An 18,431-nucleotide genomic window follows, 5' to 3' on the forward strand; every position below is an offset into this window, starting at 1 on the left:
AGAACCGGAGGTGGCGTAGATACGTCAAAATATCACAAAAAGGCAACAAAACTGACATCTTTGAAAGGGAAGTGACGTCATAAAATGCCAATACAAGATCTGGAACAAAATATCAGGCAATGTGTGTGTGTGTGTGTGTGTGTGTGTGTGCGTGCGTGCGCGCGCTTCACTAATGCAAACTATCAAGGAATACTTTAGATGGCTCTGGGGTATACTGGCTATGATGTAATTGAGGTAGGGTATTCAAAGGAATTATCTGACGATAGTCATCCTTATGTATAATTGTAACAATACTACCCCTTATTACATCGGGAATTATACCCCCACTCCTCCCCAAATATCTGCATCTAGTAGTATGAGGGTTATGGGTTGAAAGAAGTGATGGCTTCCCTCTTGTTGCATGCCGTGTTGCATTTCCTGTGGAGGAGAGGGTTTTCCTGAAAACTATTTACCCAGTTTGTGGTGAAGAGGATGTCTGTTGACAATTTAGAATTATGTATGGTGTAATTGTCAGCCTAAACAGGAACTTCTGGGTAGTATTCTTTGAATTATACACAATGATAACTATTGTTTGATTTCTGGTAAATACAATGAAGTGAATGAAAATGATGTTGCAACATGTGTTGCATCTCATTTGGATGTCACAATTCACCAATACATCGATAATATTCTCAGATGATACACACTTCACACATGACAAAATGGTTCCCACTTATGTTTCATATCTACATTATAAAATGTACATTGTTTTAAGAGTTAATTTTGTTCTAATCTTTTTCTAACTGGTAATGATACTCCCGTTGTATCTAAAATACTGTAATGGTTGAATGAAACATTTATTTTCAAAAATGAGATCTGATATTCAGGACATTTTAAGCCTTTTTAATAGTCATTATGCCCTTTAAAAAACTACTCTAAATAAAGCTAAATTAAGTAATGTATCATAAAGGGAGATAGTTGTATCATGACATCCCTATCATTGTAGTGCCATCCTCGATGCCAGAGCCCTGAAATCCTGTGGATTGTGAACCCGAGGAGGATCCAATCCTGTATGTTGCTTTGCTTGCAGGATTGTCACCCTGAGCCATGATGGTGATGCTGGAGTTCTGAGGCACTTTGTATGGTCTTCCAACTCTGGTGTTGTGCTGCTATTCCTGGACCAGGAGGTTGTTAGAACTGAACTGATGGCTACAATGCAAGTCCCTATGGTACCAGTCCATAGAGACTTGCTTTGCAGCTATCAATTCTGACTACTTGTAGTTGTCTTCAAAATACAAGAACAATGCAAAGAAAATCCTTTAAAATTAATTTATTGACATTTTAGCCTTTTGTTTATTTACATGCTGTACAGACTTTACAATTTGTACAGGAAGGTGTTACATGAAAGAAAGGATGGACTCTCATCTGTGTGTACAATCATCAGGTCTTCCAAGTGCAGAGACATGCTTGATCATACAACACTACATCACATCAACAACATCCACATCTCAACTACACAATCCATGTATATAATAAAGCTGAAGTAGCCCAAACATTTCTTACAATATGTCAAATTGTCATCAGTGAATGGTGCAATTAATCCCAAGTAAAGTGAATGGAGGAGAAAAGCAGATTTATGTTTATTAGTAAATGCATTACCACCTGTAAATATGAAACAGAACATGCCTGAGGTGATATCAATAATAAGACAGACATACATGTTGTTACGAAAAAAATCAATGTATCTTTAGAATTCATGTCATGACGCAGAACTGATATACTTAAGATGGTAGCATATGCATCTTAATTGTTCATTTGGTCTTGGACACGTCGTAAGGTACCTGATGACAGACATGAACTAGGTTTGCATTTGCTTGCAAAAATGGATACATCTCCGTCACCTACATTTCCTCAAAGCTTCAAATATTAATGTACCACCATGTACTTCCAGTTCAAACATTACTTAATCATGACAACCTCTTAAGATCCAACAATTATCCGAGTCTAAGGATTGTGCAACAGTAACGGTAATAAAAGATACAACCATGTTTCACGATAACCTTAAAGATGGCCTTTGATAGACACAGCACATGAGATGTGGTAGGATTTGGAAAAACACGAAAACAGTTTATTCCTGTAACAATGATATCCCCATGTTTCACAAAAAGCTGACTTTGACTTATTGTGACATAAACCTTTTATGTAGTTGGATTTTGGAAGAAACATGTAAATATACACTTCCTTAACTGTAGAGGTAACCATGCCTCCGAAACTGACAAACAGCTGATCTTCACCACAACTTTATCAAAACAGGGCCCCATCCAAGGTATATACGAAGCTTAATGTTAATTACATTAAAACTTCTTGTGAGGTTTTATATCTCATGACGAGTGCCAACAGAATTCCCCAGGGCTATTTGGAAAAAGGCTAAGAATAATCTTTGATGTTAACTTTGTGTAGTCATCATTTACAAAATCACTGGTGGCAGTCAAATTCCAATAACAACTAAAAGTGTCCAGTGTCACAGGGTGCTAATTAGAATATATATGAATATATATGGCTCATGAACTTGTTACCCACTGAAAAGACATTTCCGGCATTTATTTAATTCCGTACAGTTCTACATCGTCCAGTTGCCGCTACCACTACCCTTCTTCTATTGTTTCTTCACTATGATATTAAGGTTGGCTTTAATTTGGATGTCTCAGCAAATTGAAGAGTCATCTGTTGAGATAGCATGTGGGGTGGCATAGTACAGTAACAACACATTGTCAACATGGTATGTACACTCAACCCTCATGAGAGGGGCTGAGAAAAGAACACATGAACACAGTAGAAATAAGAGAAAAGAATATCAAGCTGCCATTCTGTATCACATTAACAAATGCGGTTTGATATTTAACATTTGTTTGAAGGATACAATAAATGTACAAAGTATATACTTAGATCAAAATCATTCAATTCTATCATTCACACATAATATAGTAACAACTATACACTTGACATATTTGTCCCTTACTAAATGCACACACACATTATTTACATTCTTGGTCATGTTTAACAGTATGTTATCAAATTTAACAACAAATCCAAATAATAGTCTAAAAAAGCACATACAACCACACTAATTAGGATAACCCTGAGCTATAAAAGCAGAAACTGTTCCATTTCTGTTAAACAGTTCCAAACATTTTCAGTACATTCATTGTTAGTTGTTAAAGTTACAGAATGGTTGTGAAAAGAAAGTTTTTTATGCCTTTAGGACTCATTTGTTACAACCACAGAGCCAGCAGTAGTTACTGTAGCAAGTGTTTTTCCCTGATATTGTCTCTATACCTGTGTGGAATCAAGCACATATCACAGCCATAAGATATGTTCCAGACCAGATATATACAGCTTTGACTTGAGTTTTGGCACATATTGTATGAGGGCGATGCTAGCAGCCTGCCGTGGATCCCGCAGCACTGAGGCCGATGCTGGTGCGGTGAAGGCAGAGCCAGCAGATGGGTCCAGGCTCTGGTGGTCCACTGCTGGGTCCTGGTTACTGGTATGACAGTGTTGCTAGCAGTCTGGTATCTCCATGCCAATGCCAAGTGGATCCAGCAGCATGGAGGCCGTTGCTGGTGCAGTGAAGGCAGAGCCAGCAGTTGGCCTCGGGCTCTGGTTACTGGTATGACAGTGTTGCTAGCAGTCTGGTATCTCCATGCCAATGCCAAGTGGATCCAGCAGCATGGAGGCCGTTGCCGGTGCAGTGAAGGCAGAGCCAGCACTTGGCCCCGGACTCTGGTTACTGGTATGAAGGTGTTGCTAGCAGTCTGGTATCTCTGTGCCAATGCCGAGGGGATCCAGCAGCATGGAGGCCGTTGCTGGTGCGCTGAAAGCAGATGGGCCCGGGCTCTGGTGGTCCACTGCTGGGCCCTGGTTACTGGATGCTGCTGCGGCTGCTGCTGCCATGTCTGTGGAGTAGTGCTTGCCCTGTGGGTCAATACACTCTTCATCTTCATCTTCAAATTCACTTGGAGGTTTCATTTTTGCCAACTCTTCTCGAAGCTGATTGTAGTGTCTCTGCATAAATCAAGCAATGTAAAAACATGTCAGTATTTATAATCCAACGTAAATCCATAATTACTGATCGAGAAACTTTCAGTGTCTAAATTTAAGAGGGGTCCTAGGGTCCTTGAGGTTTGCTTTAAGTTATTGAAATCAAGGGACACCTTAATTCTGAACCATAGCATGTGGTCACTTGACTTTATGGTCTTTCCAACACTATTACCAACAAAAGAAATTAACAAATAAAAGTACCCTATTTTCTTGAGTATAGTGCGCACGCCTCTCTAGGGGTTGCATTATTTGGGGAAAACGATTTTTCACTGAGGTTAGAAAATCAAGAATGAACCCTACACTCACATGCAACCATCACACACATGCAATATTTCGGAATAGTTGGAGCTAGACTTTGGTTGCAAAAGATTTCTATCTCTGGCAGTCAGTTTTCAAAGCTGATCTTCTGACAACCTGTCATAAGATTTCTATTCCCTGATTCCCTGATTTTGTTTGGAGAGTAAAAGTTGAGCCTCAATAGAAACTACATAAGAAACAAACATTTGAAATGGCCAAAAATATTTTTTACATACTGTACTTTGGATATCTCTTGAACAAATTCAGGTGTCATCATTGGTAGGAACAAGATTTTTTTTAGAATACCAAATTTCAGCTTCAGTGGTCCAATGTTTTCTAATGAAAAGATGTTTACAGATGCCAGTGCTGATTGACAAGCAAATCATGATATAAGTTCACTGGATTTGTCAGGTGAACACAAAATCTTTGGCTATAGGCACCTACCTTAAGAGCCAGAGTGTTGTGAGCAATGGATCTGCCTGTCCTCTTGTCACTACTGTAGGCCTCCATCTCAGTGATCCAGTCCTCACATTGCTTCAGCACCTCATGTCTCTTCAGCCAAAAATGACGTTGGATCACCTGCAACAGGTTACATATCACTTAATATTTCTAAAGGAATAGTCCTTGAGTACCTTCATTGTTGTTAAACTTGTCAAAAGACTGTTTAAATAACCATTTTGCAAATCTTAGTATTAAAGCAGCACCTTGAAAGGAGGGATGCTTGATGTTTTTGCTTGAATTTGAGCTCCACTGCCGCCACAATTAATTTTCTCAACCACACACTTATGACACATGTGAGAGACTTCATACCTAATATACATCCTGTATATCACTGAGAACTTTTCTCACATATCACCGGATTATATTGAAGGTAACTGTCACTCATTATAAACAAGGCACACAAAAATCCAGAGGACATTCATACCTTAGGCAGAGGCATTGAACTTTCTGTTTCTAAGTTGTATTGCATTGGTCATGTGAGTGTCACCATTATATTAACCAATACAGTTGTCTATCAAAGTAAACACATCAAATAAAAAAATCTTTTGTCATGAATCAATGCTTACATACCATTGACCAGATGTGGGTGGGGGATGTTTGTAAGACGTAATTTGATGAAACTAGTCATGGTCATGGAAAATTAATCTGTGAAAGTAGAATGGTATGTAATCTAATTGATGTTTCTAGTTAATACAATAGATTATGATATATTGCCATTCTTACATCTCTAAAACATGGTGGAGAGTTGCGGAGCATCTCAAGCATTGCCCATTTGACTGTGGCCTGTCTGATGTTGGCATCATACTCTCTTGAACTGGCTGTGCCTGAAGGTGTTCCTCGAGATCTTTCATATCCTGGTTCATTGAAATATGGCTCATTCACCAGAATCAATGACTGGATAGACACAAGTACCTGAAAACACATGATGAAACCCTTAGTCTTGTTGGTGTCAACACTTAATTCCTTAAAAAACACAACATTAGAGCACTATATATGTAGAATATTCTATATAACAGAGGGATATTCAAAATGCCAAGCTCCATCAACACAATTCCTGTGTTCCAATAGTTGTCAACATGCTTGTGATCAAAATGATGTACTAATAACTCATTGTGCCCCAGATTCCACAGTATGGCTTACCTGCAGGAAGCTTGAAGTCTGAGAATTCCACTTTTCCTCTGGTCGGCCATGCCATGTGTTCAACACACTCAGGCAAACCTTAAAAGAAATCAGGCAATTGTGTTTTATCAGCTCATATTCAGGTATTCCACTCATACAGCAAGATTGAGCTCCACTAATAAATATAATACACCACAAAGCCTCTTTAGGCACATATGCAGACCCTAAAAATGTAGTTCCATGGCACAAAGATTGCCTGTTTAAAACTAGAAAGGTGTTTGAAGCACTTGCAAAAACAGAAGCAGTTCTATCACTGCCTTTCCTGGAAGGCACCAGAAATCATTACACACCATCAGTGAGATACCATCACCTTAGGTTTGGGGAAATGCATGCCAAAAAAACCTTAATTAATTCATCCCAAGCTAACATTGAGGAACCTGAATGCATTTCCACTCTTAAGCCTAATGACATCATTTCTGGCTTGGCAAACACATGTCTAATGCAGTACATTTTTTAAACTAGCCAATCTTGATAAAAATCAGATTACTTCAGTAGCTAAGAAATGGATAAATTAGCATATCTTACATGTAGTCAATAATGCAGCTACATTCTAGGAACTGCCAAACAATATCATCAGGTTAGAGTGAGGAACATGGAATGTAGATACTTTTAGCACACTGGCTGATGGCAAGAGCATGAGTTCAAATAATCTAATCAACCTTTTTCAATAAATATAGTTCAGTTTATGGCGTATTTCTGTACACCAGCAGTTCTGGCATCTGGCATATAAATACCTACCTTGCCATCATTGTATAAGTTGGGGTTGAAGCGTATGGTGTGGTTCCCTGTTGTTTCGAGGTTAATGTATGGAGGAGAGTTAGGATAATCTTGTGGAAAGTAGACATCAAACTCAAAACATCCATTAGTATACGGAGTATCTGAAGGACCAGTTATCAGCACCTGAAACGCAAACATGATTCACAAAATCAGTGAGCAGTATTGCCATTATTGTGGAAATTAAAAAGAAATATGATTACAGATATTTTTTACAGCCTTCATATGAAACCACTGATGCTGCCTACCTTCATGATGTCAAGTCTTTCCTCATCACAGCGGACAAACACACTGCTGCTGGCTGACAAGGGTAGGGAAGTGGATAGAGTGACTGCTTCTTGTGCAAGACGCCGAGTTCTAGATGCACTGTTAATTTCTCCAGCTGCCTTCACATTTGACTCAAAGTGATGAGGAACCAAAAATTTCAGTCCTCCACCTTCTTCAGTAACCATTTCAAAGGTATCTGAATCATAAAAATTTCATCAAGAAAATAGTACAGTCAAAGGTTGTACTGAAGAGAATTTATTGATGTCAACTTTCGGGGTATATGCTTACTCCTTCATCAGGTGAAATTCATCACGTTCCTCATAATAAAGAAGTTGACATCCATAGTTTCTCTTCCTCATGTGTATCACTTCTAAATGCCTTTCAAAGGCTTGAAAGGTTGTGCTTTTTCCAACTATTTGTTACAAATACAGCAATGTCAGTATAGCATTATTGATTCATATTCCAAAATCAATCTCATTCCTTCAGAAGTGTAGAAATGGTAACCATATAACCAGTTGTTCTAGTCAAAAATTGGATTGTTGCTCATAATGGTGTGTGTATATTTTATGGGTTGATGATATTTGCAAATAACAAATAGGATAGAAGATGCATACCAAACTGCAATTCTTTCATAGACATCATGTATTTCTCTTCTAGAGTGTGGAAACATTTAGCACGATCCCGATCACTGGCCTGCGCACTTGAGCTGTCTGTGTCATCTACAAAAACATAACATACCATTTCCATTTACTGATTTAGTCATACATTCTTAGACCATAAGGAACATTTTAGAAGCTGATCCAGGCTTCTTCAAAAGGGTTAGTTGGTTGGTTGGTTGGTTGGTTGGTTGGCTTGTTGTTTAACACCGCACTCAGCAATATTCCAGCTATATGACGATGGTCTGTAAATAATCAAGTCTGGACCAGACAATCCAGTGACAGGTATCAGGAGCATCGATCCTCGCAATTGGGATCAATGACATGCATCAACCAAGTCAGCGAGCCTGACCACCCGATCCCATTAGTCGCCTCTTACGATAAGCAAAGTCACCTTTTATGGCAAGGATGGGTTGCTGAAGACCAGATCTTCACAGGTCTCCTCAAAAGGGATGGTGTTCCAAACAATATTCATGTTTAATCATCAAATGGTTAAAGGGCAAGTCAAGTGAAAAATATGATTGCAATCTGAAAATAATAAATGTGCCCTTATAATTTTCTGTTAACACAACATGTTTAAATATGCAAACAATCTACCTAATCTTAAAGACATCAGAAATTTTTTAAACAAATTACAATATAACAATTTTAAGAAACTAACCAATGGTATCTTTAACTCTGTCCGTGGCTACTCTGACAATGTGAGCTGTGTCCTGAATGTCAGGTATGAGAAGAGCAAGGCCTTCATTTTCTTCCTCCTCCATCTTGGCTGGAGTTGGTGTAGTGGATGAAGAACCATTTTTGCCCTTGTTTGATCTATAACATACAAAACACACATATAATCCTGGCTTAAACTTAAACAACAAAAGTTATTTTGTGGATAACTTAATGCTTCAAAGATGCTTCAAAGGAGTGAAAGCATTTCAAGTGCACACTGAACAATTCTCTGTCCCCCATTGTTGACTGACACTTAGAAAGCTCATACAAAGTTTGTACAGAAATCATTCTGAATGAGTGAGTGAGTTGGGTTTAACGCCGCTTTTAACAGTATTCAAGTTATATCATGTCATGTCAGCTTAATGTGGGAGGAAAGCCCGAAGTGATGCAGGTCTCAGATGTTTACCACTTCGGTAAATACCACGAGCACAGGTACGGTGCTGGCAAACCTAGAAACATAATCGGGGCTAACTGGGATTCGAACCCACAATCATAGGGTTCTGGCATGCCCAAAGGATGCAACTCTGCACAGCGAATCGTGGCACCTTAGACAACTGGGCCACCCGTGTCCCTGAAATCATTCTGAAAGACTATCATAATACTACACAGTTTCTCATTCCCATATTACTTAAGTCAAAGACCTGCCATGAGCTCAGTAACATTGAGGACATTCAACCTAATGAAAGGGAAAATGTAAAACAATAATAATCCCTCCCAACGCCCCAGTCCACCCCACCCAACCCAACCAAACAGGACATGGCAGTACTCCTCCTTTTCTTTACAAGGCCATGCCACAGGCTGTTAGCCTGGTTACTAGGCTGCTTCTTTGCACACAATTCAATTGAATTACAAGAAGAATTCAAAAGTATACTTGGGAATAATTTCAGCTGTTATCACATAACCTTAAGCCAAGAAAATTCCAAATGGCAGGACTTTCTATTGGAAATGCTTCTCCTGGAACTGGAATCTGATAAATGGCTGGTGTTCCGGATAAATAGGAATGTGCTGGTATGTATCCTGTAGGTCCTTGTGTTCAACTGAAGTGACCTGAAGCTTTACAACAAGACCTATACAATGTGTAATAGTATAAGCACTAACCTTAGGCGACTGGCATATGTGTCAACACAGCCTTTCATCTTGTCCAGCAGAACTTCAATGGCAGTGGCTGAGTCTGGGGCACCATCCTTCTCCAGTGGGCGCAGCAGTGGTACAAGAGAAGGACTGACTGCTAAGCCTCGAAGAAGTTCCAACAGTGCTCGGTATAGTGGAACATGACGAGCCATATCCAACACAGAGTCATTCCTCAAGTAGGATGATATAGCTGGCACCAAGCAGGACTGAGAGAGCAGATCCAACATGACTTCTGGAATAAGGCTTTTTTCTGAGGGAGGTGCATAGTTGGCATTATCAAAATCTTTTGGTAACTGACCACCAGCATTGATGTAACTTCCAAGAACCTACAAACACAAGAAAAACAATGAAATGTGACATACAAGATCTCCAACTATATTCCTTGCAAGTACAATCAATCCTATAATCCTTTAACTTACATGGCATAAGACACAGCAGCTTGAACATAATAAATCAGGAAACTTCTAATACCAGAAATTGCCGGCATATGGTACCTGCAAGAGACATGTGACATGTTCCTCTTCACTTCTTTGCCTCAATAACGCCTGTTCAGCATCCCAACTTGACGTTGTCGAACCTGTCCCAAACCCTGTGCCTTTGGCCCAGTAGTGTTGTGTCTTCTCCTCTGTCTGGCTCAGTGGAAGATGGTTGGTTGACGACGTCACCTGCATGGCAGCCAAGATAGCATGGGTCTTGGAGAGAGATAGGGAACTACCATTTCATTACCATTCTCACACTTAACAGCTTTGATCTACAATAGGGTGCCTTGAACTGATCTGCTCTATTACCATTCCTTGATATTTCTACGACTATTTCTTATCATTGAGATATGTAACCATATAAACCAAATTATAAAATATTATTAATTAATATTGTTGATCAGGCCCTTGTAAAGTGCAGGTACAATATCTAGCCACAAAGATATTAATGAGTAACATCCTACCTCCTGCTGGAATGTCCCCGAGGTGATGCGAGGTGCATGATGACTGAGTACGGACAAACATGCCAAGATAAGATGAACTGCACCGATATCAAGAGCCATTCGCCTCAACAGTACACCATCATCTGTTGTCAGTGGTGTGGCATCAAACAGTGACTTCAGCACAGTGAAAGGAAGTGTAGGTAAGGAGTTGGCCAGAGGTGAAGTTAAAATGTGACCTGAAAAAATGCAATGAGTCCAGTATGTAACAATGAAATGAAAAATAATAATATCTTGAGAACTCTTAATATATATGTGGAATCACATGACTATTTTATATTTTAAAGTTTGACTGGCATAAAAGATAACTACCTCCATCCCCATCATCTGTAACTCCAAGGACAAGTCTCAGTAGACACTGTGCCTTTTTCCTCTCTTTTAGCAGGACTTCTGCATAGCCTGGTAGCCGTAGGAACAAGCCAAATGCAATGAGTGAGTGAGGAGGTATGGAAGGCATGCCAGTAGAAGAGTGGCGGGCAGTCCTGGGTGCAGTTGGGGCAGGAGAAACTGGTTCCACATACGGCTGCAAAATAAATACATTCATCAAAAATAGTTACTGGAATAAAATCTCTTTAGGAATTTGCTGGTAAAATATAGGCATGTGCAAGATCCAGTTGAATCTGCCCACCATGTCCATCCAGAAGCAAATATTGCCACCGTCCTGTAGCTCACCTGAATATTTTGTCCACAGCTTAAAATGCCAACAAAGGCACATAACATACCTTGCCATAAGCGGCATTTAGAAAGCTGAAGCATTGATAAAGACAAGGTTGACTTCTGGATTTAAACTTTCAGGATTGAAAGAATAAAAGAAGTTGAAATCCATACGTCAATCCTGTCCTTGTTCGTTGTCTAACGCTGCATTCAACATTATTCCAGCAATATGCAGCGGTCTGTAGATAATGGAGTCTAGACCAGACATCCAGAGATTGACATCATGAGCATTGATCTACACAAATGGGATACAATGACATGCATCAACCAAGTCAGTGAGTCTGACCACCCGATCTGGTTAGTCACCTCTTATGACAAGCATGGGTTGCTAAAGACCAATTCTAACTGGTTCTAGCTAAAAAGGCTAGTAGCTTTCAATCTTCCATACCCATAGTGATACTTTTACTAGCCAGGAGCAACGCCCAGTTTTACTTACATCATAAAATTCATCAGAAGATTCCACTGTAACCCAGTCTTGACCAATGTCAGCTACATTGTTATTATCAGTTGTAGCCTCTGGAGATGCAGCTTGCCGGGTGATCTCTGGGTACAGTAAGGGCAGGTGTTCAGCAAGGAGAGCAAGTCCCCCTACACTCGCAAATACCTGCAGAGCTGAAGGAAAGGTAGCAGAACACAGCAACACCTGATTGGGGACATCCTCCTCCTTCATGTTCCAGTCTTCCATTGGCATTGCACCTCCAACATCTACAAACAAATAGAATCCATGGAATTACAACCTTCAAAATTCCTCTTACAAGCGAAAGACATCGCCTTAATAATAGGACGTTATGCGTGAGCTTGGTGAGTAATTCTACACTGACTTTTATTCTGATTATTAAAAAAAGTACCAAGCCTGAGTTAGCATAGCAGGGTTTCAGATCAGTTCATTCTCTTGGACATTGACTGAGTGTCATCCAAAATGTAGTAGACATGTTTAAACTTTGGTTATGATATGGAAGTATGTCCAAGAACAATTTTGCTAAAATCATTAAATTGTCTTTATAAAATTTATCTTCTGCGAAGTCACTGACATAGTGTGAAACTTTGATGATAAAACATAAAACTTAGTACACCTACAGATTTCCAGATACAGCCATGATTGTTTAATGCCACTAACACAGCAGCACACAACAGCGTCACTAACTTTTATAATAGGATGAAGGAGCTCAAAACAAGGCAAATAAATTACCATTTGTAGGGTTTAAAATGAGTAAGCCTAAAAATTGTATATCAAACATCAACATTTCATAAAACATGGAAAAATGTATATCAACATGAAAATTAGTTCCATGATGGCATGCAGCAACCTCATCAGTGACATCCATTGAGGTCACATTGCTACTGTTTTGTAATACTTCACATCAAGTCAAGCCCCCAAATCCTGTTATTTTAGCGAGGGTGTATTCAGTATTTTAGCTTAAAACTGCATCAGAAAACAATTACAAGTAATCAAAAACTATTAATCAGATGTCATTGAGTGGTTTAGTCACAATACAACGTCCACTAGTGATAAGAAAGAGATTAACCAGGGATATTTACAGAGACAATTAATTGCAACAGAAATGTTATTTGAACATATCAAGTATGAGGTAAGTTTGCACAGATTTGACATGGTTTTTTTTAGATTTGATTAGATTTTTTTTACAACATATGACTGATGAATAGACACATGCCCTTTCAAATCCTTTTCTGGTATGATGACAAAATCTATCAACGCAGCCAACTTCATTTATAGATAATCATAATAATTCATTGCATACACTGCAAGTGTTACATTCCTACCTTGTTCCTGTATGGAAGATGAGAGGCGTGTGTGAGACTGTTGAAAGCGGGCTGACTGTAGGCGCATGGTAAGTTGTAGACATGAACTGGCAGACGAAGCCACAGTTTCACCTCTCTGTTCCACGAGATGCACTAACTGGGACAGTGTCAGCTCCGATGGAAGAGCCTTATCTTATGAAAAAAAACAAAGCTGGCTTAATGTTTGTTCTTTCTTATATGTGTGCTAGATTAAAGATTCTGCAATAAATTCTTACACAACAGATTAATGTTATCAAAGTACAACTGACTTTTTCTGAAAATGTCTTACCAAAATAAGGCTACCAGGCTCTTTTGCTGACTAAAAACTTCTGGATGACTCTACTTGCTCAGAAAGGCCAAACAAAAATAAAGAAGAATCATCTCGACATGTTTATTATTTTTTCACACTGACACATGTTTAACTGGCTATGCAGAGTGTAAAAATTACAACTTGCATCATGAATGCAATTGCACCACTAGCAGCCATAGCAGAACATGGTCAAAAGTTGAAGTTGTGTCAAATATCTGACTGTCAACTATCCATAAACAGTTGTGTAAGCAATAGTATCTTGCTGCCTGAGGCTCTTGCACTAGTGCAAGACGGGAAACCTCACTTCTTTCCTGTGTGTGCTAGTGCCAACAACTACCCCATGAGAACATTCATGGATATGAGAATGATCAGAGTAAAAAATGAACAAGTCAGGTCTAGCCACCCCCTCTCCACTTTAGTATCTAGACTGTAGGGTAGTGAGAGTAGTAATATTGCCCATGGTCCAACAGAGTCAAGCTTTCAGGCAAAGCAAAAGTTCTTGTAGGAGAATGGTTGTCTGCCTTGCACAAGCAATTAGCTTGGTGCACAGTAGCTGCAATGGAAACTGTACTGAGCCCATATGGTTCTTTTGATGATTGATTAAAGCAAGGTGAGGGTCTTATGTAACCGTGGCCTCGTTGGTGATGGTAGCTAGGAAATGCTGGGGACCTTCTCTTCTTCTCCAAGCTTGAATGCAGTGTGGTGACCGTGAAGCATGAATACACCCTGCACACATGATCCTGATGAGCTTGGGCGGTTGAGGCTCAGGAATACGACTCATTCACCTACTGCATGGAGAACATGCTGATCAAGCGGACATCCCCGAATCAGTGACTTCAACAATATCTCCTCAGGGACCCACAGCCAGTGGTCTATCGCTACCATCATGCAGAACCCATACAGCTTTCTCTTCAGTGTTGCTTCGGAATGTGACCCCCGATCCCAAATTCAAATGTCCCCCCCCCCTCTTGACTGGGGGATGCTTCAGGGTCACTGTTTCTTCTACATGTCAGCCACATCTTTTGTAATGACCGTAACTTCTGGTCAAACATGGTCTGCATCGCTTCCTGCAATGTACTCTCTCCGTGTAGATGTACTTCAAGAGATTTTCTTCCTTATGGTTTCTTGGGCAGGCAATGTCAAACCACAGACATAGAGGACACACACCACAATCGTCTATTCCAAATCTTCTTATAGCTGGGAACATTCTTCCGGGGTGTTGACACTAGTACACAGGAAAGAAGTGAGGTTTCCCGCCTTGTGCATGCACAGGAGGCTTGGGGCAGCAAGACACTATTGCTTACACAATTGTTTATGGGCAGTGAAGAGGACTTCTGTTGAAAATCTGAAGATTTTATAGTGACCCAGAAGCATAGGAATCAGGATTTTCAATATGGCAAGCTGTGGCGAATCTCAAGAAGAAAAGCGCACACTGGATGCCAGACAATCAGGCTATGACATAAACTCACTTGACTTTGACGATGTCACATAATACGCTACTTAACAGCAACCTGTTTGAGTCTGTTTACATGTGTTCACCCTGTAGTTGACAGCATGAGAAATGATTGACAAAGTCTGGGCAGATGATCTATATATACTCAACCAGGTGATATGCTCTCAGCAACTGTTCTTTACAATTCAGCGCTAACAACCCATGGCATTGAGATCTGAATTCTGTGGAGTTTTACAGACACCATTGCAACAACTTTTCATTAGTTGTACATACGGCCTTGTGGTTTGACACTACACAAAAGTGACCATACCATAATATATGCCATAAAGGAATTTTTTTATGCGCCTTTAATATTATATCCAATGATTTCTTACTTCAAACAAATATGTTAAGATATAATAATAAGAAGAAAACTGAAGAAAGTGGTTACTTGGGAGGATCTTGTGATGTAACTGGAGTGATGACATGGAAAACTTCAGCTGAGATGACACATCCTCCAGTGTATGTCGGCCTCTCCTTGTTGGAGGTCGAGGAGGAAGGGCAGTCTTTGTCGGAGATGGACTTTTCTCTCGTCGCTCTTTAGCTGAAATACCTGATATGGAAACAATGGATGCTTTCAAACCAAGTGGACATATATGTAAATTCATTCATTAGCAGAGATGATGATTATAATGTTTTACTGAGAAACACATTCATCAGAAGAATTGTTGTTTGTTCGTGTGGACTACATTATGACATGTTAAGCATACAAAATAATGAACAACAGCATATCTATAACCCATTCTACACGCTCACATAGTAAACATTGCAAGCAAAGGGTTCAAAATAGCAAAATGTGGTGATCAGCCAGGTACCTGCAGCATTAGACAGGTATTCCAGCATCTCAAGCCCTAACTCACTGGGGTCTATCTTGTCGTCATTACTGTTACTCTTTGTCTTTTCATCCTTTACATCAAGGAAGGGAGTTGTCAACACTGGAGCATCTGAAATGCAGCCATATAGAGGTCCACATAGTTCAAATGAATACTGAACAACATAGTAAAACCAACTGTGAGTGACGAGAGTCATGCAGTCATGCTCATATTGGTACATGTAATTTCCAAATATGATGTCAGATGGCACATAAATATTTACACTGAATATGAGTCAATTTCACGAAGAGTGTAATTTTCAAAAAAAAAGAAAAACTGAACAAAAAATTGGGGGTGGGGGTGTCTATTCTGTGGCCAAAATGAAATTGTTTATTATGGCTTACCAACCAATGAAAAAATCGGAAACTGTATAGGTCAAGGTCATTAAGTTTCTAGGAATATCTATTGCAGAAGACATTCATGTCATGAGAAGATTTTTCAGTGTTTTTATGAACTTGTTCTAAAAATATTCAGTCAAGAATTTCTAATATTATTGCCATACAAAATATTTCTGTTCTTTTAATTAACAACAGACCTGCACCAATGCATATACATTTGTGCTTTTTGTGCCAGGTTCCATGAAATTGCATGAATGTCAAAGAGCGAAGCCTCACTAAAGCACTGGTTCAGGGACATCATCCTTGGTTTGGGAAAACAGCCCAATGCAGTGACTTCTAAGGAAAAAAAAATGCCATGCTCTTAACATTAACAAGAATATTACATGCACATTTGGCTTAAAAACTGCTCGATCATACGATCTCTCTGAAATGTCCAAGTGCTGCACGGTTTAAAAAAAGAAGTAAAGTGATGAAATTCATATAAATTGATAAAGCATCAACATTTACATGGGGCTGCTTAAACAGTGCCACAGCACTGAAGACAACCTGGATATGTAGTAAACAGTCTAATATGTCAACAAGTACAGCCACTTCAGAAAACTCTCATCCAACTATTCTCAGTGATGATATTCATATACTTTCTGTGAAACACTAACACTAAACTCTAATGACTTGAACAACATATGATGCAACCACAAGGAGAAACATACATTTGTTCAGCTCCATCGGTCTGGCAATTTCAGAGGAGAGAGGGTTTACAGAGCCAAATATACAGTTTGAGAGTATTTAACAGCATGTTCCAGACACAAAGGTCAAAACAAAGTCAAACTTCAAAATATCAAAAGAAAGGTAACAGGTCCCAGGTAACTTGCACACATACATGCTATTTATGGCCATAACTCAGCAATTTATGTTCAAGATGTAATGTAAATTGGTTAGTGTCATGTAGATATAGGCCATATAAAGAGGGATATACATAAAAAAAAAATTCACTTGTGTACATTAGCACACATATAAAGAAATTTCATAAATACACACACACAAAATTACATGATGAACAAAACATGCAGTCATTGCTATAAACAGTTATTTATTCTACACAGCTACTGTTGCTCACATGATCTGTCAGCAGGCACACAGAATATGTTTAGTAAAGCTGTAAAGAGAACAAAATTTTATCTCACACCAGGATTTGGTGAGCTCTGTATCTGTAATAGAGCTATGAACTGCATTGGACTAGACCCTGGCATCAGTCTGTTTTGAACTGGTTTTGTTGGATGTACTTGTTCAGTTATCAAGATGTTGTTATGTATACCTGCAACTTTGTTGAGAGCATCTCCACACGGAGTGTTGATGTTGAGCATGACTGTTCTGTAGCTCCGCCCTGCACCATACTGAGGATGGTGAATCTGGTTGCCCGAAGTGAGAGTTTGCAGTCGGCACTGAAGACTAGTACAGTGAAATGCCACTAAGATACGTTCATCTTCCAGTAACACTTGTAGTAAGATGCGTCGTGTGAAGCCAGAAAGTGGCACAGCACTTACTATTGCCCCTGGAAGAAATCAAAGGTGTCATTACTTACAACAGAAAACTTTTCTTCAACAAAACGATAAACATCACATATTTAAACGTGACATATTATCCAGAGACTTAACAAATCCAATACAGGATATAAATAAAGTTTTGATGAAATACAACACAAGAAATGTAAGCTACCTGTTCTGGCATGACCCTGCTCACGGATGACATCACACAATACTTTGGCAAAATAGAGCTGGTTGATAGAGTGACAAGATATCACTCTTGTGAAGAAATCTACAGCTGATGACTCTAGAACTGACCGTTCCTCCGCAGTCATAACCTGCAAACATCATGTCACATATTCATCATGTAATTGCTCCTTATCAGGCAATATTTACTTCTTATTTTTCTTAGTCTAAAGTTGGCATTGTTTCCAATATGGTTGGTGTAGCTGGTTCAAAAGTCAAAATACATTAAAAAGAGGAGAATAAGCTTTTTCACAAACTATATGCTTGATGTCTATTCAGACTATTTCGACCTAGGAACTATGTGTTACAACACAGATGAAAGTAAGGGTACAAACCTTGACATGTATTTGTGGAGTATGCACTCCAGGATGAGCAGTCTGTGAGTATGTATTGCACAGCATGGTGAGTAGCATCGTCCAAAACACACTGCCCTCTTGGCTCCCAACCCAGTCCTTCATCAATGTTTCTGAGCTCACTTCGGCAAAGAATTCCAATATTGCAGCAACCAGTTGCCCATTCAATGACCACGACTTGTCTGAAACATAAAAGACAATT

At 39.3% G+C, this 18,431-nt stretch overlaps 1 protein-coding gene across 3 annotated transcripts in view; it reads right to left on the minus strand.

Annotated features, from left to right (window-relative positions):
* Window positions 1-1,293: 1,293 nt before the first annotated feature.
* LOC124145737 (baculoviral IAP repeat-containing protein 6-like) overlaps window positions 1,294-18,431 on the minus strand; it is a 77,074-nt gene continuing 59,936 nt past the window's right edge. For 2 of the 3 annotated variants that reach the window (XM_046515648.2, XM_046515634.2), the window contains exons 41-59: window positions 18,212-18,411; window positions 17,824-17,968; window positions 17,423-17,659; window positions 15,713-15,841; window positions 15,289-15,450; window positions 13,078-13,248; window positions 11,732-12,000; window positions 10,894-11,104; window positions 10,546-10,760; window positions 10,097-10,267; window positions 9,570-9,928; window positions 8,416-8,570; window positions 7,713-7,817; window positions 7,080-7,294; window positions 6,796-6,957; window positions 6,019-6,096; window positions 5,602-5,790; window positions 4,822-4,956; window positions 1,294-4,044 (exon numbers count right to left, since the gene is read on the minus strand). In XM_046515648.2, coding sequence (XP_046371604.2) covers window positions 3,787-4,044; window positions 4,822-4,956; window positions 5,602-5,790; window positions 6,019-6,096; window positions 6,796-6,957; window positions 7,080-7,294; window positions 7,713-7,817; window positions 8,416-8,570; window positions 9,570-9,928; window positions 10,097-10,267; window positions 10,546-10,760; window positions 10,894-11,104; window positions 11,732-12,000; window positions 13,078-13,248; window positions 15,289-15,450; window positions 15,713-15,841; window positions 17,423-17,659; window positions 17,824-17,968; window positions 18,212-18,411 — 3,566 coding nt within the window. In that variant the 3' untranslated portion in view covers window positions 1,294-3,786. The remainder of the gene's footprint in view (window positions 4,045-4,821; window positions 4,957-5,601; window positions 5,791-6,018; window positions 6,097-6,795; window positions 6,958-7,079; window positions 7,295-7,712; window positions 7,818-8,415; window positions 8,571-9,569; window positions 9,929-10,096; window positions 10,268-10,545; window positions 10,761-10,893; window positions 11,105-11,731; window positions 12,001-13,077; window positions 13,249-15,288; window positions 15,451-15,712; window positions 15,842-17,422; window positions 17,660-17,823; window positions 17,969-18,211; window positions 18,412-18,431) is intronic. The other variant, XM_046515641.2, reaches the window with a different exon arrangement.

Source organism: Haliotis rufescens, unplaced genomic scaffold, assembly GCF_023055435.1.
Source record: "Haliotis rufescens isolate VD_foot unplaced genomic scaffold, xgHalRufe1.0.p SCAF_3, whole genome shotgun sequence".
Classification (NCBI taxonomy): Eukaryota; Metazoa; Mollusca; class Gastropoda; order Lepetellida; family Haliotidae; genus Haliotis; species Haliotis rufescens.